Consider the following 27,863-nt stretch of genomic DNA (forward strand, 5'->3'; position numbering starts at 1 on the left):
TTTTTTATTTTAATGTTTTTTATTAGTTTATTTTAGATGAGCCCTGACCAGGGATCGAACCAGCCACCTCCACGCTTTGGTACAATGCTGTACCAACTGAGCCACCAGCCAGGGCCACAGTCACTTTTTATTTACTGCTTCCAAAAACCGCAACAGGTGCAGGAATAGATTGATGATGTCCAAGTAAAGGTTGATGGCAGCTAATACATACTCTTCAGGTGACAGCCTGTGCATCATTGAGTGTGTGTCATAGATGATGAATCCACAGAAAAGAAGGGCTCCCGCAGCAGCCACAACCAATTCCAATGTCTCACTATAAAAAAATAACTATAGGCAAGAGAATAAAGTAAGTTTACATTGAAGAACAATATTAAACATACTTAAGTTAACTTGCTCTTAAGTTACATATGCTACATATATATTTAATAATGCTGTACAACTTTGAATAAAAATGTTAAAAGCAGAAAAAGGCAAAGCAGGTCTACCCTGGCTTCTGTTGGATGAACAAATAAATGGATGAATCAATGGATACCCCGTTATTAAATTACTGACTGGGACTTGGAACAGGAGCATCCCAAATATAAACAATTAAAAAAAATATTTTTCCATAAGTATGTGTGCCACTTGGAGATCAGCAATTACAAGTGTTTTTATGTAATTTAACTCATTTGATCATCTTTAATTAATACTGATTAACATAAGACCTTGATTTCTCAAAAGATAATTTTATAATCATCCTATGTTTCAGATAATTACAACTAACTGTCCTAGCACAAGAGTATACCTCTTATAGCTTTTTCAGATTATTTATATTGACATGGCCAAACTTATATTTCAAGCTACCATTCTAAAACAACTCACCCTCAAGATTCCTGACAAGCACAAAATCCACAAAACAGCAAACAGTCTATAAAAACAAAATATTATAATTTAGAATATTGTTCCTGGACGTCACGGAAATGGCGCCGTGAGAAGCGCGTCCGACAGCTCTCCCCTAAATCACAACAAATTTATCAACTAGAAACAGAAAAATTTATCCTCGGAGCATTCCGGAGTTCCACACAAACTGAAAGCAAAAGGACTGTTATCACTTGAATCTGAGAGACGAGGGTGTGGAGGAAGCTACCGCAGCAGCGACGCTCATTCAAGCCGCGAGGGAGTGCGCCTGCGGTGAGTCAGCCCATATACTTGGGAACCGCGAGCCGCTGCGAGCGGCCCCGCGCGCCCGGTCCGGTTGAGCACCGCTGACGTTCCCAGCGGCCCGCACACTGCGAGTGGGGGTCGCCGGCCACCGGTGCCCGGAGCGCCCCATTCGCGCGCGTGCCTTGGGCATTCCACGCGCCCAGGGCGCCCTGCTGGCCGGCACACCCAGGGGGCTCCATTATCCTGCGCCTGGTGCGGTCCAGCCGCCAGCGGCGGGGCGAGCGGGAGAGGCTTGGGAGATTCTCTCCGTGGGCGGGGCACCTCACCCAGCCATTCAAGCTAACAATCAAGCGTTGGGGGAGAGGCGCGCGCATGCAGCCTAAAATACCTTCGGAAGCACAGCTAGAATATTGTTCCTTACAAAAAAAAACCTTTGTAAACCCATTCAACATTTTCTAAAGAAATAAATCCGCCTGACCAGGCGGTGGCGCAGTGGATAGAGCGTCGGACTGGGATGCGGAAGTACCCAGGTTCGAGACTCCGAGGTTGCGCACGGGCTCATCTGGCTTGAGCAAAGAGCTCGCCAGCTTGGACCCAAGGTCGCTGGCTCCAGCAAGGGGTTACTCGGTCTGCTGAAGGCCCACGGTCAAGGCACATGTGAGAAAGCAATCAATGAACAACTAAGAAGTCGCAATGCGCAACGAGAAACTGATGATTGATGCTTCTCATCTCTCTCTGTTCCTGTCTGTCTGTCCCTGTCTATCTCTGCCTCTGTAAAAAAAAAAAAAAAAAAAAAAAAAAGAAATAAATCCATCCTGGTATTTGCCAAAGAGTAATTTAAACATAATAATTCATAAACATACAATGAATACTGTAGAATGCCCAGGAATTGAAAGAATGGCTATCTATTTAACATTTGTTTTTATGGTATACAAAACTTGTTAAGAATGTCAATTTTTAAAGTTTTCAATTGAGCCTGACCAGGCAGTGGCACAGTAGGTAGAATGTTAGCCTGGAATGCTGAGGACTAGGCCTCAAAACCCTGAGATCGCTGGCTTGAGCGCAGGCCCTCATCCGGCTTGAGCATAGGATCATAGACATGACCCCATGGTTGATAGCTTGAGCCCAAAAGTCGCTGGCTTGAGCATGGGCTCATTGGCTGGGCTGAAGCCCCTCAGTCAAGGCACATATGAGAAAGCAATCAATGAACAACTAAAGTGCCGAAACTGAGTTGAGTTGATGCTTCTCATCTCTCTCCCTTGCTGTCTATCTGTCCCAATCTCTCTCTCTCAAAAAAATAAAAGTTTTCAATTGAAACACAAAATACTGATATAAGTAGAAATGCATCAGAAGCATTTTCAGAGATCTAGAATACGTACTTCTGGAAAATATGTACATGAACAAATAAAAAGTAACTGAATTTTTAAAACAAAAAATTATTCTGTGAACATGCATATCCATTAAAGTTCCCAATGTACTGATGTATTAAAGAACATAATTATGTACATAAATTTGCCACTGATAATTATATGAGTTACCATTCATACACATGCACACAAAGACGGCAGTCCTTTGTTATTAAATACGAGACTTGGAAGTCTTGAATACACATCTGTTGCTTTAAGCTACAAGTAGGTACAGGGGTCAAATTTACACTCCCTCCTTAAATAAAAACCAGATATTAACAAAGATATGAAACAAGTTTTCAGACAATGGATAGCAAGTAGCACAGGACAGTGATTCCTGAGACAAGAGAAACGAAGTGAGTTTAATGACTAATCCAGCTAGAGAGAGTTTCTAGGTAACAAAGTAGGGACAGGAACTCATATGGAGCCTTGTGGTCAACTTGAGCATCAAAAGGTAAGAATTCAGAATTGGGAGAGACCAAGGTGTCTGTAATTTGCAGGGCAAAGTTCCAGGGAGAAGAGATCCATACACAGAGCCAGCTAGCTCTGATGACATGCCAAAGGTTCCCCTCTAGTGTTTGGCTGAGTTCTGATCAATGCATACAGTGAGGAGTGACCAAGGCTGGAAAAGAGTCACCATAGAGAAGCAGGCCAAACAATCCTCTGAGCTCACAAAGCGCCAGGAATAGTTTATATTCACACTAGCCAGAGTGGAAAGACCTCCTAGGACATAGGGGTTTTGAGTAGTCCTCAGAGGATACTGTCTCAGTAGTGGGGCCAAATAAACCTTAAACTGAAAACTCTCCTGGCTGTGCCTAACAGAGCTTAAAAACAAGACTCAAAAGCTTAAGAAAATTTTCAAAGAACTTAGCAGCAGCAGCCTGGAGAAACAAAACCAAAAATTTTTAAAGAAAAAAACTTTCATCACCCAACAATGTAAAATTTATAATAACCAGCATCTAATCAAAACTTACAGAGGCATGAAAAAGAACCAAGGAAACCTATAACAAGGAGGGAAAAAAATCAATAGAAACACATTCAGAAGTGACATAAAAATATAATTAGTATACAATGACATTAAAAAATATACTCCATCTGTTCAAGGAAGTAGAGAAAGCATCATCATGAGAGAAATGGGAAATATATATATATATTTTTAAAAATACAGATTCGGCCCTGGCCGGTTGGCTCAGTGGTAGAGCGTCGGCCTGGCGTGCAGGAGTCCCGGGTTCAATTCCCGGCCAGGGCACACAGGAGAAGCGCCCATCAACTTCTCCACCCCTCCCCTTCTCCTTCCTGTCTGTCTCTCTCTTCCCCTCCCGCAGCCAAGGCTCCACTGGAGCAGAGTTTGCCCGGGCGCTGAGGATGGCTCTGTGGCCTCTGCCTCAGGCGCTAGAACGGCTCTGATTGCGGCAGAGCGACGCCCCAAGATGGGCAGAGCATCGCCCCCTGGTGGGCATGCCAGGTGGATCCCAGTCGGGCGCATGCGGGAGTCTGTCTGACTGCCTCCCCGTTTCTAGCTTCAGAAAAATACAAAAAAAAAAAAAAAAAAAAAGAAAAAGGAAAATACAGATTCGGTGGCACAGTGGATAGAGCGTCGGACTGGGATGCGGAGGACCCAGGTTCAAGACCCCGAGGTCGCCAGCTTGAGCGCAGCCTCATCTGGTTTGAGCAAAAGCCTACCAGCTTGAACCCAAGGTCGCTGGGTCCAACAAGGGGTTACTCGGTCTGCTGAAGGCCCGTGGTCAAGGCACATATGAGAAAGCAATCAATGAACAACTAAGGTGTTGCAACACGCAATGAAAAACTAATGATTGATGCTTCTCATCTCTCTCCGTTCCTGTCTGTCTGTCCTTGCCTATCCCTCTCTCTGACTCTCTCTCTGTCTCTGTAAAAAATACATAAATAAATAAAATAAATAAATAAATAATACAGATTGAACTAAATTTCCATAAATTAAAAAAGACTATGTCAAATGAGAAGTACTCTGACTGGGCTTAGCAGATTAGGCCCTGAAAAAGAAAAGATTACTGAACTTGAAAATAGCAGAAACTAACCAAAATGAATCACAGAGAGAAAAAGACGGGGAAAAAATGAACAAAGCATCAGTGAACTGTGGGACAACATGAAGAAGTCTAACACATATGTAATTGTTATATATGTCCTCAACAGAAGAAAGAAAGGAGGGGGAACATAAAAATATTTGAAGAAATAATGGCCAAAACTGTTCCAAATTTGATGAAAACTTTAAACTGATATAACCCAGAAGCAGAAAAAAACAAAAATGGTACCAAGGAATATCTTAATAAAATGTTAATCAAATAACAGAAATAATCTTAAAGATAGCTAGGGAATAAAAGACATATTATATGCAAAGGAATAAAGGTAAGAAAGCAGACCTCTTGTCAGAAACTACACAAGCTGGAATGCAGGGGAGTAACATCTTTAAAATACAAAAAACAACCTAGAATCTTATACCAACCCCCTCAAAAAAACCTTCCAAAACAAAGGGAAAAATAAAGATTTTTAAAAACCATACAAAAGCTGAGGCCAACAGCTATATAAGAAATGTGAAAAGGAAATCCCTCAGGCAGGAGGAAAAATACTAAATGAAAATTGGATATACACAAAGGAATGGAAAACAACAGACATGGTAAATCTGTGGATGAACATAAAAGATTTCATCTATTTTTATAATCTTTTTTAAAGATAATGTTTAAAGCAAAGTTAATAATGTCTTATGAGGTTTATAACATATAGGAAAGATGGGATAAAGATAGGAAAGAGCAGATATAAGTCTACTATACATGAAATGGTGTATTATTTGAAGATAGACTAGGATAAACTTAAACATTTTACAGGTATACTGTAAAACCTAGAGTAATCTCTATTTAAAAGAGCTATGGCTGTTGGCCCTGGCCGGTTGGCTCAGTGGTAGAGCATCGGCCTGGCGTGCGGAAGTCTCGGGTTCGATTCCCGGCCAGGGCACACAGGAGAGGCGCCCATCTGCCTCTCCACCCCTCACCCTCTCCTTCCTCTCTGTCTCTCTCTTCCCCTCCCGCAGCCGAGGCTCCATTGGAGCAAAAGATGGCCCGGGCGCTGGGGATGGCTCCTTGGCCTCTGCCCCAGGCGCTAGAGTGGCTCTGGTCGCGACAGAGCGACGCCCTGGATGGGCAGAGCATCACCCCCTGGTGGGCATGCCGGGTGGATCCCGGTCGGGCGCATGCGGGAGTCTGTCTGACTGCCTCCCCGTTTCCAGCTTCAGAAAAATACAAAAAAAAAAAAAAAAAAAAAAGAGCTATGGCTGTTAACCATAAAGAAGATAAATGGAATCAAATACTCAATCCAAAAGGAAAAAAGGATCAAAGAACAGATAGGACAAAGAAAAAAACAAATAGCAGCATGGTAGGCTTAAACCCAACCATATTAACTGTAAACTAACTGTAGACATCTGAGATTTTTGCCTTACTTACAAGCTAATAAGCTAGTATGGCACAACTGAATGCAAGAAGAACACAGGAAACTCATAGGTCTTAGATGAAGGACAGTTTATTACAACAGTAGCTGAAGAAAAAGCATAGTAGGTACGTGTTATGGGAGTAAATAAATAAGAGAGCTAGAAGGATAGAAGGTTGAAGAAAGAAAATGGGATGTTAGCATTTAAGATTTCAGCAATGAAACAATCCCTCGTGATGGCAAGGTCCACAAAGTGGCCATGACAAAGTGACCATGACAGGGAAATGAAAGTTACTGCAGTAGGAGAGGTCCAGACGTATTCAGAGGCACAGGTGATGGCTGGGCCTCGCACATAGTTTGATGCTAAAGTCTTTAAAGAATGAAGGAGGCCTGACCAAAAAGGGGATCAATGACAGTAATGAGGAGGGGTAGGAAGTGTATCAACAGAAAGCATAAGCCTTAAACCGATGACTCTATTACACTGAAGGAATAATGATTGAAGCAGTTTTCAACACCAACTCCCCACCCCAAGGTACATAGGGTGTGGGAGAGTGAGCTAGAGAACAGTTTTCAGGGAGGAAGCAAGTTTCAGCTAAGCTAAGGAAGAAGAAAGAATATATTATCAGAAGGGTGAAATACGGGGGAGATTATTTACTAGGAGTTCTAGCACAGATGGGAAGGAGGGGAGCAGTTAAAGACTGGGATGGGATGAAGAGAGAACAAGTCTTTCGTCATCTTGACCACACAAATATGTATGAAACACCCCCTACTTCCCTCCCCCAAAATAAGGAATCTGAAAAAAAAGTTAATTCTCCCTAAATCAAACTCCATTTTAATAAAACTATGTTTGCATCTTGCACAATTATCAATACTGCCTAACAAACTGTATTTTATCCCAATAGAGATTTCTGGTAATCTGGATTACCAGGGGGAAAAGAGGGCAAGAAAGAAAATTCTGCAAGAGCATACTTTTGTAAATGTTTAGTGTTGTAACAGGAAAAAAAAACAGAAAATGGCTGGGTGATTGTGCCAACAGGAAGCCAGGGAGAGCACAGAAAAGAATCTACTCATTCTTACCAGGTGAGGGCAACACAGTACCATTATCCTATATCCTAATATAAAAAGGATATTCCACGTATCTATCTACTATTGGAAGAAGGATACAGGTTAATCACATGGATCAAAAAGGTTTTAAATCCATCAAATGGATTTAAAGTTCATGCAGAAATCTCCAAAACTTTGCTTTGACCACAAAGATGTGGATGGTCTTGCTAGCATTTATGTTAAGACAAAGGCATTCATTTCCCTTTCAATATAGAGGACAAGGAAATAAAGCCACTTTCCATGTCGTTTAATGCTCTGGGAGAGTAGGACCTGGTCCTAGAACTCAGAGATGACCTTTCATTATGTTTCACTTTAAAAAGCAGTGTCCAAAGCTAACCATATAGCATTTCTCTCAAAACTATAATGTTAAAGATATCTATCATAGGCATGAATATATAACTTACCCTGCTCCAAATCTGCTGAAATCTTTCTTAGATTGTAGAGTATATATAGTCAGGCCAAAAAATACTGCAGTAGTCAGCACAAAAGCTTGCAGGATAATATATACATCATAGAAAGTAACTGTAAAATTAAAAAATACTGATTAAAATACATATAAATATATTCAATATAAAACAGATTTTATCTAGGATTTAATTGCAATGCTTTATTTTCTCCTGTACTACATACCAATGGAAAGTAATTGTAAAATTAAAAACTGAGTAAAAATGCATATAAACATATTCAATGTAGCCTGACCTGACCTGTGGTGGCTCAGTGGATAAAGCATCGACCTGGAATGCTGAGGTTGCTGGTTCAAAACCCTGGGCTTGCCCGGGACAAGGCACATATGAAAAGCAACAACCAAGAACTCAACAACTAAAAAAAAAAATGAGGCAACTATGAGTTGATACTTTTTGCTACCCCCTCCTCTCCTCTCTCCTCTCTCTGTAAAATCAATAAAATAAAATCTTTTAAAAATATTCATATAAAATAGCTTTTTTTCTGGAATCTAACTGAAATGATTTATTTTTGTCCTGTACTACTTGCCAATAAATACATTATGAAAAAACTACTTATTCAGCCTTGAATACTGATTGGTACAATAGAACTATACCCATAGTGCAATAAATAGGCTCCAAAATATTCATTAATACAAAGTTAGGAGGTTACATTATTATAGAGTTAAAGAAATCCCTGGGGATTACACAACTAGCCAGTTAGGGATTTGGGGAACATGGTGGAATGATTCTGACTCAACCCCTGTTCCAGCTGCAGTTTATCATCTGTAGTGATTGTCCATTATGGCTCAGATATCAGTAAGGATGACTCTGGGTCCTATGGCTAGAATTCCTGGATAGTTTGTGTAAGTTCTAGCAATCATCTGGTTAATGGCCAAAATCTTCATCAGCCAAAATCGAAGAAATTGGCCAAGAAAAATATTGGGGCTATTTGCACTGTCTGCCATTCACTGACCCTACAGAGGACAGAAACCATGCTATTTGCTTTATATCCAAACCTGCCTTATCTCAGAGTGCTTTATTGTGGTTTTACTGTATACCCAATTCTCTTCCATAAAATTAGAATGACCCTCTGGATTGACTATGGCTACTGCAATACAACTGCTTAACATTTTAAGGCAATGATAAATTATAACATCTTTAAAGGAAGTTAACTGCTTTGAACCCCAAACCATTTAAGTTATTCTTAATTTTCCAGAGATTAATTATCCAAATTCTTGCTATTCCTCAATGCTACATTGTTGGAATTTCTCTATTTGTGCTGTTACAGGATTAGGAAGGTGAACACAGAAAGAACATGAAATCACTTTTGCTTCTTGTCAGTAACTTTTTTTTTTTTTCGTATTTTTCTGAAGCTGGAAACGGGGAGAGTCAGACAGACTCCCGCATGCGCCCGACCGGGATCCACCCGGCACGCCCACCAGGGGCGACACTCTGCCCACCAGGGGGCGATGCTCTGCCCCTCCGGGGGTCGCCCAACCACGACCAGAGCCACTCTAGCGCCTGGGGCAGAGGCCAAGGAGCCATCCCCAGCGCCCGGGCCATCTTTGCTCCAATGGAGCCCTGGCTGCGGGAGGGGAAGAGAGAGACAGAGAGGAAGGAGGGGGGGGTGGATAAGTAAATGGGCGCTTCTCCTATGTGCCCTGGCCGGGAATCGAACCCGGGCCCCCCGCATGCCAGGCCGACGCTCTACCACTGAGCCAACTGGCCAGGGCCTTCTTGTCAGTAATTTTAATAAGTATGTGGAAAAGATATTATAATTAATATGAAGATAGTGTTCTCATATTATTCCATTTATGTATTTCCACCCTAGTTCCAATAACATTGAAATAAATCTCTTTCCTACATGCTTTACAAATGGTGGGAGTTAGGGAAGTCAGAGATGGACTTGATAATATTAATAGTATGTAATATACTGCTCACAAAAATTAGGGGATATTTTATCGCTTCATATTCATTTTGAAATAGCCCCTAATTTTTGTGAGAAGTATATTAATAGATAAAAATGCTAACTAAAAATAAGTAAATATTAATAATACTTTCCATGTTATGAAATTTCAATCCTATTTATTTTAATAGATACTATTATTATTAGTGTGTGTGTGTGTAAGAGAGAGAGAGACAGACAGACAGACAGACAGAAAGGGAAAGAGATGGGAAGCATCAACTTGTAGTTGCAGCATTGATTGCTTCTCATCTGTGCCCTGATGGTGTGTGGGGGGCTCGAGCTAGGCCAATGACCCCTTGCTCAAGCTAGCCCAAGCCAGCAAACTTGCGCACAAGCTGGCGACCTCAGGGTTTTGAACCTAGGTCCTCAGTGTCCCAGGTTCACTGCACCACCAGCTAGTCAGGCTATTATTTTCTTATATTCCGATTATTTATAAAAAAAAAAAAGTAGATTACCAAACAATATACAGATTCAATAAACTGGCTTAGACAAGTTAAAAAAAAAAAAAAATACTGACAGCCCTGGCCGGTTGGCTCAGTGGTAGAGCATCGGCCTGGCGTGCAGGAGTCCTGGGTTCGATTCCCAGCAGGGGCACACAGGAGAAGTGCCCATCTGCTTCTCCACCCCTCCCCCTCTCCTTCCTCTCTATCTCTCTCTTCCCCTCCCACAGCCAAGGCTCCATTGGAGCAAAGTTGGCCTGGGCACTGGGGGTGGCTCTATGGCCTCTTGCCTCAGGCCCTAGAATGGCTCTAGTTGCAACAAAGCGACATCCCAGATGGGCAGAGCATCGCCCCCTGGCGGGCATGCCGGGTAGATCCCGGTCGGGCACATGCGGGAGTCTGTCTGACTGCCTCCCCGTTTCCAACTTCAGAAAAATACAAAAAAAAAAAAAAAAAAGATACTGACAAAATAAGAAGATAAATAAATTAACCAAAAGGATTAAGAATTTACTTTATTGAGAATAATAATTAATGCTGACCCTTCTGATACCCCAGGTTAATCATGTTGAGACAATCAGAATGTTTATTGTTAATAAATCATGAAATTTTCTACTTAAGGCATTACATAGGGTACATCAAGTAATCATAACAGACAACTCCTTTTTTTTGTTTGTTTGTTTTTTGTTTTTTTTGTTTTTTTATAATTTTATTTTTTTAATGGGGTGACATCAATAAATCATAATACATATATTCAAAGATAACAAGTCCAGACAACTCCTTTTAAACACATATTTATAACCTCGTACAGAAAAGGAAATACTACTGTTTTCCTATGGGTCCATCTGATAGTAAATGAGGATACAATAAGAAAGCACAGCTCAAGGTAGGACGTTCAAGAGGATGAGTTCAGGATGAAAATACTTGGCTCAAAACATGTTATCAGCTCCTCTGAAATCTCTTTAAATTAGGGAAAAGATTAGCTATGGTTGTCTTATTTTTATAAATGAATCAACACACATGAATATTGTTTTCTGCTTCTATTTTTCTAATTATTTTCCACTTCCTCTAAGCTCAGTAGAATTATGTAAAGTATAAACATTTAACTTCTGCTTATATTTTAGGAATTCTTAATCGTATGCCATATTTTTGAAATATATTCCATGATGTTAAGCTTTAGCCCCAAATACGTTTTTACTCAGAATATTTATCCACATTAAAAAGTAACTATAACATATGTAAGAATTATGGCTTACCAACAAAGGCCACAGACAGAGCTTCCAACAGTGTCTAAGAAAAAGAAATTGAAATTACATACATGCATGTAATATTTATACTATGTCATGTACATGGTTCTGATTTCTAGTTCAATGTCATTTCAATATGCACAATTTCATTTTAGCTTCAGAACAGCCTTGTGAGGTATATAGGACAGATTGAGTGAGAATATTTAGATTCTAATTGTGATCCTATCATTCCTTAAACTGTAAGTAGATTTTTCATATCTGTAAGAGGAAGATTATAGAAATAATACAGACAATTTTATTTTTTTCACTGTGTAATGTAAATAAAAATGAAATTGCAAATCATGTCCACATTTCTAAATAATTAAATATTTCACTCAATAGGATTATTAAATATTTATATTAAATTACTAAGTCTTAATTTAATGTTAACTACATAGGTAGTTTTTTGCCATGACAGTCTTAAAACTCAGAAAGATATTCTATCTTCTTCCCTAGTAACAGAATTTTTACCTGGACACACAGCTGTTCAAATTAAATATGACATTTTTTCAGTATTCTGTACAGCTAGATCTGGCCATAGGGCTAGAATATATCTAGCCAACAGAATGTGACTAGAGGTGTACAACTTCTAAAAACAAAGAGGCTTCTTTCTCTCTCTTCTCATTTTTAAGGAATAAGTGGATGGAATATGGATATGATGGTGAGCATTTGATACCACATGACACTTTAAGAATATCTGAACCATAGCAGCTACCTGGGCCCCTGACAACACTACTAAACAGTCATTCATATTTTTTACATTAAAAGAGAAATAAATCATCTTGTTTAAGCCATTTTTACTTTGTCATTGTTTAAGCCAAGTCATAAGCAGCTGAACTCAGATCCTGAATAAAAGACTTAGGAATACTGAGCTTTAAGCTCTAGCTTCTTTCCCCACTTAATTACATATCTTTATTTTGTTTTATATGTTTACTTAGTTAGATTGTATCAACCATCTGATAGACCATATCATAAAAGCAAAGCCAAGTAACAGCAGTGGCTATATAATCATACACAGAAGCATTTCCTATAAACCTTCCCTACCTGAAATCAAGAAATCAGTAGAACCAGAGCAAAAACAGTATTAGAAACTGTACATAGATGTGGAGACAATAAAGCCACTGCCACATTTTGTGATGTTGTTGGTAGTGTCCAGGAAGTGGTAGCAAAAGATGATAGAAATATTATTTCTGGTCCTGGCCAGTTGGCTCAGTGAATAAAGTGTCAGCCCAGCATATAGGTTTGATTCCTGGTCCGGGCCACAGGAGAAGTGACCATCTGCTTCTGTCCCCCTTTTTCTCCCCGTCTTTTCCCTTTTCCCCTCCTGCAGCCAGTGGCTCTATAGCAGGGGTCCCCAAACTACGGCCCGCGGGCCACATGCGGCCCCCTGAGGCCATTTATCTGGCCCCCGCTGCACTTCCGGAAGGGGCACCTCTTTCATTGGTGGTCAATGAGAGGAGCATAGTTCCCACTGAAATACTACTCAGTTTGTTGATTTAAACTTACTTGTTCTTTATTTTAAATATTGTATTTGTTCCTGTTTTGTTTTTTTACTTTAAAATAAGATATCTGCAGTGTACATAGAAATTTGTTCATAGTTTTTTTTTTATAGTCCAGCCCTCCAATGGTCTGAGGGACAGTGAACTGACCCCCTGTGTAAAAAGTTTGGGGACCCCTGCTCTATAGGTTTGAGTGTTGGCCTAGGTGCTAAGGATAGCTCGACTAATCTGAGCGTAAGCCTCAGGCACTAAAAATAGCTCAGTTGATTTGAGCATCAGCCCAAAACAGGGCTTGCTGGGTGGATCCCAGTCAGGGTGCATGTGAGAATCTGTCTCACTTTCTCCCACTTAAAAAAAAAATTTTTTTTCCAGGCAATATTCTTGATATTTGTGACATGATTTTAGGTAAGAAATCCTACCCCATACTCAAGTAGAAGAAATAAAAATAATATATACAAGAGAAAAGGTAAAACTAGGAAAACATACCATCCCAAAGTAATGCCTCTTTTTAAATGTGCGTGCATACACACACACACACACACACACACACACACACCTAAGGCAAGGTGAGATCCATCTCCTTTATTTTGGTACAGTAGGAAAAAATAACAGTATCAGAGGTTTCTGAGTAATCAGAAATACATTTTACATACTTCCTTATTAAGTCATTTTTAGCTATGGGCATGATCATTAGTTGTAGCAGTAAGTAACCATATTTTGCCTATAGCATTTGGCTGATGCTTTTCTAGTGGGTCCTCTCCCTGCTTGGCAAAAACTGGTCCATACTACATATTATACCACACAGAAATCAATCAGAGTCTTTCTGAAAGCAGATTGGCTATGTGTAGAGTTGAAGAGGAACTCTACATGATGCTATTTCTTTTTGTACTTCCTTCCTTCTCTTAGGGGTTGGCATCTGACTTGGGCTGTCAACCCATATTGCCTAACAATCTACAATGTGACCTGTGCCATTAATTAGCTGTGCCAATCAGCTTCTTTCTGACTTAGAAACTGAAACTCAGAAAATAAAGCAATGGTAGTAGGAGCTAAAGCTAAAAGGTTAATGAATCACAAGAGGGCCCACAATGGGCCATATAAAAACTAACGATAGTGAAGGGGAAAACTACGTGTGAGGACAGCTGCAAGGTAGAGAAGAAATGTAACAGAAGGAGGGAGAGGAGACCACAAACTCTTGCTGTTGAATTTCCTAGAATAGCATCACTTCTGGGACCTTCCTCTAGTTTTCTTGAGGCCTGATGGAGTAGGTTGGTGGGTTCCTAAGCTCTTATATCCTTAAAATAAACCACCTGCTACCAGTGATAACCTGGGTTAGAGTACTGATACCTGGCAAACAGAAGAACCTAAGTTTAAATGAATAACCTTTTCTACAATTGAAATTTTCCAGTCAGGAGCTTTTGTTTCATCATATAACAAAAACTTATCAGAATTCATACATTTTCTTTAGTTTAAGGTAGTTTAATCTGATAAATTGCATTTTCAATCTTATTTGACTATCAATGTTCTTAATATTAGTTTGGAATGTTTTGGGGGGTTTTTGGGTTTTTTTACAGAGACAGAGCGAGAGTCAGAGAGAAGGATAGACAGGGACAGACAGACAGGAACGCAGAGAGATGAGAAGCATCAACCATCAGTTTTTTGTTGTGGCACTTTAGTTGTTCATTGATTGCTTTCTCATATGTGCCTTGACCATGGGGCTACAGCAGACCAAGTAACCCCTTGCTTAAACCAGCGACTTTGGGTCCAATCTGGTGAGCTTTGCTCAAACCAGATGAGCCCGTGCTCAAGCTGGCGACCTCGGGGTCTCGAACCTAGGTCGTCCGCATCCCAGTCCAACCCTCTATCCACTGCGCCACCGCCTGCTCAGGCAGTTTGGAATGTTTTGATGTAAATTTTTAAGTCAGAACCCCAAGCACACTGGATATATACGGGAAAAATATATCTATACACACACACACACACACACACACAACTTGAACTTTACCAATCCATTCTGGTCATAATCTAAGATTGAATTTTTATAGGTAGTAGTTTGGGTTTTAATTTTCACATATATCTCAACAAACATGACTTAAATTTGAGTTCTCCCAACCATGATTTTGCAACAAGTTAGTAAAAGCACATCAATTGGACAAAATGGTCCTTTAAAAGATGAGTCATTAAAAAAAATAACACTGAGGAGTTAATCAAAGATTTCAATTTAAGGCCTATGAAATTAAGGCTACAATATAACTCCCCCTTCAAAAAAAAAAGCACAGAATAGTAGGAGTAAAAGTATCACAGGGAAAATCTATTTTAATATTTTCATTTTACACATAAGAAAACTTAGGTACAGAAAGACTAAATGCCCCGTCAAAGACAAAGACAGGTCATGTGATTCTAATTCATTATTTTTTTTCCAGTATATCAAAATATTGACAGAATAAACTTTGGAATTTACAAAGTTAAAAAATTTTTACAGACTAGATTACAAATAATCTCCTAAAATATACAAATTCTTTTTTTAAAAAACTCAGTTCTGCTACTTTTACACATATATGCATTCAATTAAGTAAATAAATTTAAAACTCAGTAATAAATGTTAAAGGAACAAATATTGTCAAAGTACTCACAAATCCAAAAAGCAGGTACAGGTTAAGGGGATGCTTATGTCTGTTTAAAGTCAGTGCTAAAATCAAAGCCAAAGATCCAATAGCAAACACCAAAATTAAGGCAGGACTGAAAGACAAAATTTAAAGTAGCTCCAAGTTAAAAAACAGCGTAAGTAGTATTACCAAATTTAATAAAATTTGTCTATTTTAAGTGTTTTTGAAAGTAGAAAAAAAAATCTGGAATGATCTACACCAAACTGTAAACGAAGTTACTTTTCCATCTGGGAAATTTGAGGAGTGTGAGATGGGGAGGAGCAGCAGGACGAGCCCACAATGCAAGGGGAAGACTTTTCTTCCTACAGTATCAACTTCTATCATATTTCAGTAAGTTTTGCAATTAACATACTGTTTCTTTAACTAAAATACAAAGAAAAGCTATTAATAAACAAATTGTATACCTAGTTCCCTTTTTAGGGTATTTATCCCAAATAGCAAACTTAACAGTTTGAGACTCCCCTTCTGTAGGGGAGGATAGAAATTATCTTAAGAATGTATATTCATTCCTTATTTTTTCTTCCCTTTAAAATAAAGAATCTATATTATTTTGGCCATGAAAATAATTATTTTGGAGGTAATATCTTAAACAAATTTGGGATAAATCATATGGAGCTCTTCTGAAAACTTTTCAGTGAAATCATCCCAGTCATGAGCCAACACTAAAGTAAATTAAATACACATTTATTAAACACCTTTATTTTTCAAGTACACTATCAGGCTTTGGGGACAAGGCATAAGTCTAATAAAAAAAAAAGACAAAAACAGCATATAGTAAAAATTCTTAATACTATCCCAGGACATACGGGTTTAACCCTATGAAACTGTAAGATAAAAAGTTCATTATCATGTTGTAGAATATTTTCCTTATGTTATTTACAAGAATTAACATAAAACTAATCTTATTTATAAGAGCTAATAATGCAAACATAAAGAAAGTTAATAGAAAAAAAAGGAACTTTGCTTATAATATAGAGTGGCTAAAAGTGATTCAGAATCAGCTTACCTTTCATGTACAAATGTCCGTATAGATTCAAAGTATAAAAAAAATGCACATGTCACTGTAGTTAAGAGAACTTGCAGAGAAAGGATGCTGTAGACTTTTCTGAGAAAGGCTGAAAAGAAAATATTTACACATAATTATTTTCTTAAGCATTTTTCATAGAACAGCAATATCAAATTTATATTTATAAATATTAAATATATTTATAAATACTAAATTTATAAATATTTATATTAAATTTTTATATGTTCTTTTTTATTTTAATCCAAATAATGTAACCTGTAACTAAAACTTAAAGAAAATGCTTCCAAAGGAAAAAAAATTGTAAGTGGTAACTATCCTCCAAGCATGAACTTAAAAAAAATGAACGTAATGGGCCAGAATGTAAATATTTTTCATCAAAATAAAAAGTTATAAATGCATATTTGTAAATAGCAGCATACAACAAAACAAAAGATGAAAAACAACATTTTTAAAGAGTAATTCTATCTTGAAACTGAAATGTAGGAACAAGAAGTATATGGTTACATATAAATTTAAAGAGCAATCTTAATTTCCAACCAGTACAAATGTTTCCCTAAAATGAAACTTCCCCTTAAAAGGCAAACAATATATAAATTTACTTTCACTCATATATTTTTATTTCTCACTAATAGTACCTTTTCCTCTAGTTTCTATACAATAAGAAATTTTTGGCCCTGGCCAGTTGGCTCAGCGGTAGAGCGTCGGCCTGGCGTGCGGGGGACCCGGGTTCGATTCCCGGCCAGGGCACATAGGAGAAGCGCCCATTTGCTTCTCCACCCCCCCCCCCCTTCCTCTCTGTCTCTCTCTTCCCCTCCTGCAGCCAAGGCTCCATTGGAGCAGAGATGGCCCGGGCGCTGGGGATGGCTCCTTGGCCTCTGCCCCAGGCGCTAGAGTGGCTCTGGTCGGGGCAGAGCATCGCCCCCTGGTGGGCAGAGCGTTGCCCCTGGTGGGCATGCCGGGTGGATCCCGGTCGGGCGCATGCGGGAGTCTGTCTGACTGTCTCTCCCCGTTTCCAGCTTCAGAAACATACAAAAAAAAGAAATTCTTACTTTCAGAGTATTTTATCAACATTCATAAATTATAAGGCCTAATTATTTAAAATACTTATTAAAGTCTTCTGATATACAGATAATATAAATACACTGAACACTCAACTCATCACCAGCTTCAGAAATAAAACTTTAACAGTTCCCACCTTCTCTATGTAAATATACTAATAACATTCTTCTCCCCTCACCCCTTTAGCTAACTGCTAACCATCTTTCAAGGGTCAGCCTTTCTCATTTCCTCAGTCTGAATTAAACGTGCTTCCTCATGTCCCCAAGGGACCCTAAACATACTTGTAATCACTTTATAATTGATGAGTCCTACTTGTCCTTCACTCTCATTAGACTATTAAGACTAAAATCTATCTAATCATAGGGAGCATGTCTTACTCATTTTCATACCACCAGCACTCAGCCAAATAAATTTATACTGAATTAATGAAAGGTGAATTTTGCCAGTTAGGGAAAAGAAAAGAAGACATACACACCAAAGTGCTAACAATGGTTTACTTTAGGCAGTACAGCTGAGGATGATTTTTATAATCTGTTTTTTGCTTATCTGTATTTTTTCATATATTACTAATAAATATTTATTACTTTTGTAACTGGCAAACATTTTACAGAAATTTGTGGTGAGCCAAAATAATCCTGATGCAGACATTCCAGATCACAGTGTTTTCTATATGCTTTTAAAAGGGAACCTTAAATGAAATCCCAGGAAAAAGGAACATTTGTTATCCATTTTAAATAACTAATATACAAAGTGCAAATGATATGCATACACAGATCACAGGGAAAAATAAGAGTCAATATGAAAATACAAGCCCAACAGCAATATCTTCTCTCTTTTTTTTTTTTTTTTGAGTCCTGATTTCCCTCTTTCTATTTGACATCTCAAACTTACCGCAGCCAAAACAGGAACTCTTTATTTCTACCTAAATCTGTTCTCCCAGTCTTCTCACCAGTAACCAGCACCAACATCCACCAAGCCAAAAATGTAGGAGACTCTCTGATTTCCCTCCTTCTTCCCATCCATTAACAACTACTACTACGACTTCCACTTGGAAAGTAGAACAAATCCAGCTCTTGGTTTCCTCTGCTACCTCTCTAATCAAAGTCTGTATGATCTTATTATACCTTGACTATTGGAGTAGCCTAACTGGTCTCCATGCTTTCACTCTCATCCCACCTAATTTATGTTCCACACAGTTGTCAAGAGTGATCTTTTTTTTTTTTTGTAAAATAAACCATATCATGTGATTCTCTGCTTTAATATCTTTAATGGTTTCTCTTACACTTAGAATTAAACTTAAAAGCCTTTATGGGGCCTACACGGCTCAGGGTAAAGAAACTTTCCAACTTCAGCTCACACCACTCTTCCTCTTCCTCATACGCTTTACCCACACTAGCCACCTATCTGTTCCCCAAATATGCCAAATCCTCCTTCTGGGCCTCTGTCCTTGCTGTTTCCTCTGCCTGGAATGCTCCTATCTTCTTTACATAAAATGGTGGTTTAAAATATTTCCACAATTTTTTACTTTTTCTTCAAGTGACTCACTTTAACAACAACAACAAAGGCAAAAGTAGCAGTGTATGCTTTATCTAGTGGAATAAACCTTAGTAAGAATCATAGGAGACCTGCAAATTTATTGAATATGTTTTTTGGCAAAAAATACCACCTAATTATGCCCATCCTACCACAGGGTGTTGGGTGTGTGGGTACAAATAATTTGTCTCCTTAGAGCCAAAGCCTTTGAGAAGGTCTTCTTGGCTTGCATGTGGAAGAAAGAAAAATAGTTTGTGGCCAGAGGGAAACTGTGGTGATTTAAAATATGCCTAAAAATTATTTGGCACTACCATCAAATAATGGAGCCTAATCGCCTCCCTGTGAATGTGGAATGACCTCAGTGACCTGCTCTAATTAATAGAATAATGGAGATGTGACAGTATGCATGATTATCATGACAAGGTCATAAAAGGCTCTACAGCAGGGGTTCCCAAACTTTTTACACAGGGGGCCAGTTCACTGTCCCTCAGATCATTGGAGGGCCAGACTATAAAAAAAACTATGAACAGCCTGGCCTGCGGTGGCGCAGTGGATAAAGCGTTGACCTAGAATGCTGAGTTTGCTGGTTCAAAACACTGGGCTTGCCTGGTCAAGGCACATGTGGGAGTTGATGCTTCCTGATCCTCCTTCCTTCTTTCTCTCCCCTCTCTAAAATGAATAAAATAAAATAAAAACAACAAAAAACTATGAACAAATCCCTATGCACACTGCACATATCTTATTTTAAAGTAAAAAAACAAAATGGGAACAAATACAACATTTAAAATAAAGAATAAGTAAATTTAAATTAACAAACTGACCAGTATTTCAATGGGAACTATGCTCCTCTCACTGACCACCAATGAAAGTGGTGCCCCTTCTGGAAGTGCGGCGGGGGTGGATAAATGGCCTCAGGGTGCCGCATGCAGCCCGTGGGCCATAGTTTGGGGACCCCTGCTCTACAGCTTCCTCATTACTCACTCAAAAATCACTTGTTCTGGGGGAAGGAAGCCAGTCACCATGTTGAGGACACTCATGTAGCCAGTGGAGTGGGTCAGTGGCAAGGAACTAAGGCCTTCATCAACAGCCATATTAGTGAGATTTCCTGGTAGTCAGCCTTTAGCTGATTGCAGCCCTAGCCCACATCTTGACCAGAATCTAATAAGAGACTCTGAACCAGAGAGAACTACCTAGCTAAGTCCATCTCAGATTCTTGATTCTCAGAAACTGTGTGAGAATAACTTTGTTTTAAGCTACTAAAATTTGAGGTAATATTCTATTAAGCAATAGATAACTAATATACCTGGCTAGCTCCTTCTCTCTCTTTTTTTTTTTTTTTTTTTTTTTTTTTGTATTTTTCTGAAGTTGGAAACCGGGAGGCAGTCAGACAGACTCCCGCATGCACCCGACCGGGATCCACCTGGCATGCCCACCAGGGGGCAATGCTCTGCCCATCTGGGGTGTCACTCTGTTGCAACCAGAGCCATTCTAGCGCCTGAGGCAGAGGCCACGGAGCCGTCCCCAGCACCCAGGCCAACTTTGCTCCAGTGGAGCCTCGGCTGCAGGAGGGGAAGAGAGAGACAGAGAGGAAGGAGAGGGGGAGGGGTGGAGAAGCAGATGGGCGCTTCTCCTGTGTGCCCTGGCTGGGAATCGAACCCGGGACTCCCAAACGCCAGGCCAATGCTCTACCACTGAGCCAATCAGCCAGGGCCACAACTGTTACCTCCTTTCCCTGACCATTCTTTAAAATAGCTGCCACTCTAAACCTTAGGATCTATTCCATCACTATTTATTTTCATCGGAGAACTTATCACAACCAGTGGTCTATTCGTTTGCTTACTCTTTAGTACCTGTCTTCCTCAATTCCCAATCCAAATAACACTCTTGAGAACTGAAATATCATCAAGTCATTGCTATCTCCCTAATATCAGAGCAGAGCCCAATACAATTATGTAAATGAAGGTAAATGTTCACCTTCACTCACATGGCTAAATAAAGAAATGCAAATTAAAACAAGATAACACTTTTACCTACCACAAGAGTCAGCAAACTAAGGCCCACTGGTCAAATGCAGCTTACCACTTGATTTTTTCAGTAGTTTTACTGGCCACAGCCACACAGACTCACTTCTATATTCTCTCCAGCTGCTTTTGCACTACAATGGCAGGGTTGAGTAGTTACAATGGACACCTTACGGCCTCATAAAGCTGAAAATATTATTTCGACCTTTGTACAAAGTGTCTGCCAACCTCTCATCCCCATATTGCCAAATATTAAAAAGGCTGATGACATTCAGTGTTGGTGAGGGTGCAAAATAACTATCCTCATAAATTACTTTCCTGGAGAGTCAAAGGTGCAGCCTTTTTGAAGGACAGTTAATGACATCAATCAAATTTAAAATATACATACTCTTTTGACCCCATAATTTCACTTCTAAAAATTTATCCTAGAGCAGTTCTTGCAAAAATTCACAAAGATATGGAAAGACGTTCCCTAAATCAGTGGTCCCCAACCCCCAGGCCACGGACCAGTACTGGTCCTGTGGGCCATTTGGTACCGGTCCACAGAGAAAGAATAAATAACTTACATTATTTCTGTTTTATTTATATTTAAGTCTGAGCGATGTTTTATTTTTAAAAAATGACCAGATTCCCTCTGTTACATCCGTCTAAGACTCACTCTTGATGCTTGTCTCGGTCACGTGATACATTTATCAGTCCCACCCTAAAGGCTGGTCCGTGAAAATATTTTCTGACATTAAACTGGTTCGTAGCCCAAAAAAGGTTGGGGACCACCACCCTAAAGTACCATTCAAAGGAATAAGAAGAAAATAATTTAAATAATCCATCAAGAGGGGATGATTAAATTAATTGTGGTGTATATATATATATATATATATATATAATGCAAGACCATACCATTAAAAAGCTATCAAGTACTGCTATTTTCATATGTAAAATATATTAAAGTGAAAATACAAAGTTCCAAAAAAGTATGTATAACATGCTCCTGAGTCTATAAAATAGTAGGTCTTAGTCTTCAAAAATATACATATCCCATATTGCTAAAACAGACTAGTTTAATAGACTATATTTCATATATATTATAACTAGCTATATAAACTAGCTTAATTAGTGCTGTAAAGTGCTAAAGGTAGAGGCTGTACTAAGAAATTCATTCTCCCATAATTTTTCTGTAGCTTCATGATTTGTTGTTTTCCAACAAGGAGCCCTGTAATTTTATATATATAATATTCCAGAAGTATTTTCCAGAAAATATACACATTACAGGCAGCTTAATTTTCTTAAAAAAAAAAAAAACTGGGGCATTTTTGTTTTACTCATTAATTGGTAAAGGACTAAAGATGGCTGAGGACCACTTTTTAATACAGATATAGTCAGTTTAGTTCCCAGTCTAATTACCAGGACTCCTAAGTAAAATCTTCTGTGAAATTTAAATATTCATGAATGAACAAATGTTTCTTATATTTAGATCACCACTGTTATACTGATATGAGACATACAGAAGTAAATCAAGTATAAGAGTAATTTTTCTTTAAAAACAGTCTGTATATGCAGACAGGTGGAAAAAACATTCATCTGTGGATTACTAAATCTAGTTTCTGGTCCCCCAGTGTTACTTACTGCAAAGAATTGTTATTTTAGACAACTGTTTTGAAATGTAGTTTTCTGTAAAACATGGATGTCTATCATTTCAAGGATTTTAATTCCAGGGAAAATGGATATGACAAAAAGCACAGGAAACAAAAGTAAAAATAGATACATTATACTATTTCAAACTATTTTAAAACTCTGCATTAAGACACAGTCAACAGCATGCAAAGGCAACCTACAGAATAGGAGAAAGTCTGCAAATGATACATATAAGACTAGGACAGATTTTTTAAAAAGAATTCTTACAACAACAAATAACCCAATTTAAAACTCAGCAAAGTCAAGAGAAGAAGACAAGCCACAGACTAGAAGCAAATATCTGCCACTGGAAGCAAATGGCTGCCAACACATCTAATAAAAGGACTTATCCAAAATATACCAAGAATTCTTAAAACTCAACAATAAGAAAACAAAAAAAAGCCAAATAAAAAGTGGGGAAGAGGGCCTGACCTGTGGTGGTGCAGTGGATAAAGCGTCGACCTGGAATGCTGAGGTCACCAGCTCAAAACCCTGGGCTTGCCTGGTCAAGGCACATATGGAGTTGATGCTTCCAGCTCCTCCCCCTTCTCTCTCTCTGTCTCTCTCTCCTCTCTCTCCCTCTCTGTCTCTCTCTCTCCCTCTCTCCTCTCTAAAAATGAATAAATAAAAATAAAATAAAAGATTAAAAAAAAAAGTGGGGAAGAGACCTTAACAAGACATCTCACCAAAGAAGATATACAAATAGCAAATAACATATGAAAATGATGCTCAACACTGTATGTCATAGGGATTTGCAAATTAAAACAATGACATACTACTACACACTTGATTAGAATGGCCAAAATTCAAAACACTAACACCACCAAGTGCTAGTGAGAATGTGCAACAGAAACTCTCATTCTTTGCTAGTGGAATACAAAATGGTACATCTATTCAGTTGGTTAAAGCATCAGCCCAATATGCTAAGGTTGTGGGTTAGATTCTTGTACGTACCCTGAGCAGTACATACAATTCATTCTACCACTGAATGTATAAATAAGTGGAACAACAAATCAATGTTTCTCTCTCTCTCTCTCTTTCTCTCTCTCTCTCCCCACCCCTCTCCCTCTAAAATCAATAGAAATAAAAAATAATTTTTAAAAAAACATCCAAATGGTACAACTACTTTGGAAGAGTTTGGCAGTTTCTTACAAAATTAAAGCTGTTCTTACCATATGTTCCATCAATTGTACTCTGGCAGTTTCTTACAAAACTAAACATACTCTTAACATACAATCCAGCAATTTTGCTCTCTGGTATTTATCCAGATAAATTAAAAACTATGCCCCCACAAAAAACTGCACAGAGATGTCTATGTAGCAGCTTTATCCACATTTGCCAAAACTTGGAAGCAACCAAGATGTCTTTCAGTCAGTGAATAAACAAATGGTGGTACATCCAAACAGTGAACTATTATTCAGCGGTAAAAAGAAATGAGCTATCAAGCCTTCAAAGATACGGAGGAATCCTAAATGTATATTACTAAGTGAAAGAAGCCAATCTGAAAAGGCTACACATGCTTCATGATTCCAACTATACGGCACTCTGAAAAGGGCAAAGCTATAAAGACAGCAAAAAGATCAGCCGTTGCCAGAGGTTGGCTGGGAGGTAGAGATGAATAGCGAGAGAACAGAGGGTTTTCTGATAGTAAAGCTATTCTGCATGGTACTATAATGGTGAGTGTATGTCATTATACTTTTGTCAAAACCAAAGAATGTATAACACCAAGAGTGAACCTCAATGTAAACTATAGGTTTTGGGTGATAATTATGGGTAATGTAGGTTCACAAATTATAACAAATGTACCACTCCGGAGCAGGATGTTGGTGGTAGGGAGGTTTTGAGTATGTAGGGCAGGAGTATATGGGGACTTTCTTTACTTTCTACATTTAATTTTGCTGTGAACCTAAAAGTGCTTTAAAAACTAAAGTCCATCTAAAACAAAATAGGCAAAGGACTTGAATAACATTTCTTCAAAGAATATATACAAAATGGCCCATAAGTATCATATATGAAAAGATGTTCTGTTCAACATCACTAATTAATAGGGAAATGCAAATAAAAAAATGAGATATCATCTCACACCCATTTGGATGGCTACTTAAAAAATAACACGTGTTGGTGAGGATGTGGAGAAATTATCTTTTGTGCAATGTTAGTAAGAATACAAAATGGTGTTGCCTCTATGTAAAACAGTACAGTGGTTCCTCAAAAAAATTAAAAGCATAATTACCATAAATATTGTAAGAAAATAGAAAACATAGATTGGTCTCTGTCTCTGGTTCCCGACACAGTGCTCCTGAAGCCCTTATAATTTCCTAAGTAATAAAAGCACTAGGTGTATCTTTTGTTCTATTTGGTTTTTGACCTCGGTCCCTAACACAGCTGGTCCCTTGTAATGTCCTGGATGATGGGAATGTCTTTGTTCTACTGAGTGGCTCTGGGTTGGCTTCTGGATGGTTCCTAGACAAGGGTGAGTTACCAGAAAGAATAAGCCATAGTTAGTAGTTGGCATTTTCACCCAACCACCATTCATGATTAATCATACCTACATTAGGAAGCCTCCATAAAATCCAATAGTATAGGGCTTTTGGTTGGTGAACACATTCACGTACTAGTTGGGGTGACATATTCCAACTCCACTGGGACAGAAGTTACTGCACTTGGGACTATCCCAAGATCTTGCCCTATGTACTCTTCATCTGGCTGTTCATCTCTATCCTGAACTGGTAAATGGAAGTGTTTCCCTGAGTTCTGAGAGCCACTCTAGCAAATTATCAAACCTGGGGAGGGAGTCGTGGGGACCTCCAACTGTGGCCAAGTCAGACAAAAGCTGTGGGTAACTGGGGGCCTTACTACTTGCGACTTGCATCTGAAGTGAGATAGGAGCTGCCCTGTGGGATTGAGCCCTTAACCTGTGGATCTGACGCTATCTCCTGGTAGATAATGTCAGAATTGAGTTATATTGCAGGATACCCAGCTGATATTACACAAAATTGCTTGGTGTTGGAGGGGGAGAACCCCACCCATTTGGTGACTGGAAATGTCAGATGTGTTCTGTGTGAGAGGGAGGAGGAACTGGGTTTTTCCAATGGAAAAACTGAGGCTTTTCACCAAAACACATTTGGATCCAGCAATTCCACTTTTGGGTATACATCCAAAAGAATGAGAAACAGGATCCTGAAAATATATTTGTATACGTATGTTATAGCAGCACTACTCATAATAAAGTGGAAGCAACCAACAGATGAATGGATGAACCAAATTTGTTTTCTATATAAAATGGAATATTATTCAGCCTTGAAAAGGAAGGAAATTCTACATTCTACAATAGGGATGCATCCTGAAAACATGCTAACTGAAACAAGCCAGTCACAAAAAGAAAAATACTTTATAATTCCACTTACATTAGATATCTAGAAAGGCCAAATTCATAGAAACAGAAGGCAATAGGTAATTAGTTGCCAGGGAGTGGAGGAGAAGGGTAAGGGGAAGTTCTCTTATGAGTGTAGAATCTCGTAAAATGAAAAAGTTCTGAAGGTTGGTTGCACAACAATGGGAATATATTTAACACTACTGAGCTTTAGCACCCTTAAAAATAGTTAAGATGCTAAAGTTTTAACATTGTGTATTTTACCACAAGTTTTAAAAATTTAATTAAAAACAAAAACTGAGCTCACTTGCCAAAATAATTCCAAAATTCAATTCCAGAAATAATACAGATATGCTAGAGATCAAGATCCTTAGTGCATCAGAGCTTCATAATTTTCTAGAACAAGTTCTGGCTGCCAGGACAGAATGAAAATCTGAGGTAGCTTCTGTGATCAATATGCTGAACTAGTGGACAATGAATTTCACTTAGGAGAAACTGAGCATTTTAAATTCAAAATAATTTCTGCCCACTGGTATTGCATACTAACTTAAAACTAATCTGGTATGTTGGCTTTAGAAAGCATCCATTTCCAGCAACTGCCCCAATAACACTCAAACCTATATTGAGTTCTAGCTCCTGCAGAGAGAAAATAGTGAACAAGAATAAATATGGCCCCTGCCCTCACAGATCTTTCAAGCCAGCCAAGGAGACAAATAGAAAATTAAAATTTGTTCCCATGCTTCTTAAGTATGAACATCCCAGCAATGCCGGTGTCCATTACAGTGACCACACAATAAACTGATAATATATTATAAACTAAAAAAATAACATCTAGTTTCTTTTCTTTTTATTTATTTTTTAAGTGAGAGGATAGGCGATAGTCTCCCCCATGCGCTCCAACCAGGATCTACCCGGGAACACCCACGGACCCCCCATCCCCAGTCTGGGGCCCACACTGGGACCAACTGAGTCACTGGCCCCAAAAGAGGAAGAGGGAGAGAAGGAGGGTGAGCAGATGGTCGCTTCTCTTGTGTGCCCCTACGCGGGATCAAACCCGGACGTCCGCACTCCAGGCCAACACCATATACACTGAGCAAATCGGCCAGGGACACGTGCAGTTTCTTTTATTTTGAGATGCCGAATTAGGCTGCTGAGGTGTTTGTTCATCTGTCCCCTTCAACCCCGGGGCGGCAGTGTTCTACGCTATAGGACGGGCTCGTTCCCCTTCCCGAGCAAACCGCGGGAGCCCTATCTCCAGCGGCAGGCGCCCGCCCAGCCCCGCCAAGGGGAGGCGCTCTTTCCCGGCGTCAGCGGAGGGGAGGAGCCGGAGGAGGGAAGGGCCTTCTCTCTGACCCCGGAGGGAGCCCCTCGCGCCCCCGGTGAGCCCCGGCCGGAGGGCACGCACCCTCGACACCGGAAATCGGTCCTGGGTGCGGCCCCGCGGACTGAGAGCGGCGACGTACCCATTCGGATGTGCACGCTGGCAGAGGCCACGCAGCTGCCATAGTTGAAGTCGTCCTCGATGGAGGAGGACGGATAGCGGGGCTCAGGGTGGGCCATGTCGGTAACAACGCCTAGCTGCCCCGCGGAATGAGACCGACGACACGGACCGCACGTCCCTCATCCGCTTCCTGAGAAGAAAACGCAGCTGACCCAGTGGCACTGCTTCCGCAGGGCGAAGCCGCGGCCAATCGGCGCTCTCTCCGCAGGCAGACGTTAGGCCGAGGGAGCTGTTGCTTCAGGTTGGGAGGAACTTAGCCCGGATTCCGTTCTCAG

At 39.5% G+C, this 27,863-nt stretch overlaps 1 protein-coding gene across 1 annotated transcript; it reads right to left on the minus strand.

Annotated features, from left to right (window-relative positions):
- TMBIM4 (transmembrane BAX inhibitor motif containing 4) lies at window positions 1-27,863 on the minus strand. Its single transcript, XM_066258198.1, has 7 exons — window positions 27,551-27,863; window positions 16,410-16,518; window positions 15,371-15,476; window positions 11,212-11,245; window positions 7,514-7,631; window positions 862-907; window positions 1-327 (listed from the first exon to the last, which is right to left on the minus strand). The coding sequence occupies exons 1-7, from the start codon at window positions 27,645-27,647 to the stop codon at window positions 121-123; spliced, it is 717 nt and encodes a 238-aa protein (XP_066114295.1). The 5' UTR covers window positions 27,648-27,863; the 3' UTR covers window positions 1-120.

This window comes from Saccopteryx bilineata, chromosome 2 (genome assembly GCF_036850765.1).
Source record: "Saccopteryx bilineata isolate mSacBil1 chromosome 2, mSacBil1_pri_phased_curated, whole genome shotgun sequence".
In the NCBI taxonomy this organism is placed as follows: Eukaryota; Metazoa; Chordata; class Mammalia; order Chiroptera; family Emballonuridae; genus Saccopteryx; species Saccopteryx bilineata.

Excerpts from the sequence above, each read along its gene's own strand:
- TMBIM4 (XM_066258198.1), bottom strand. The coding sequence starts at position 27,647 with ATGGCCCACCCTGAGCCCCGCTATCCGTCCTCCTCCATCGAGGACGAC. Across the intron at positions 11,246-15,370 it reads TGTACCTGCTTTTTGGATTT|ACACTGTTGGAAGCTCTGTC; the intron begins GTGAGTACTTTG and ends TCTTTTTCTTAG. Across the intron at positions 908-7,513 it reads TTCAGCAGATTTGGAGCAGG|ACTGTTTGCTGTTTTGTGGA; the intron begins GTAAGTTATATA and ends TTGTTTTTATAG.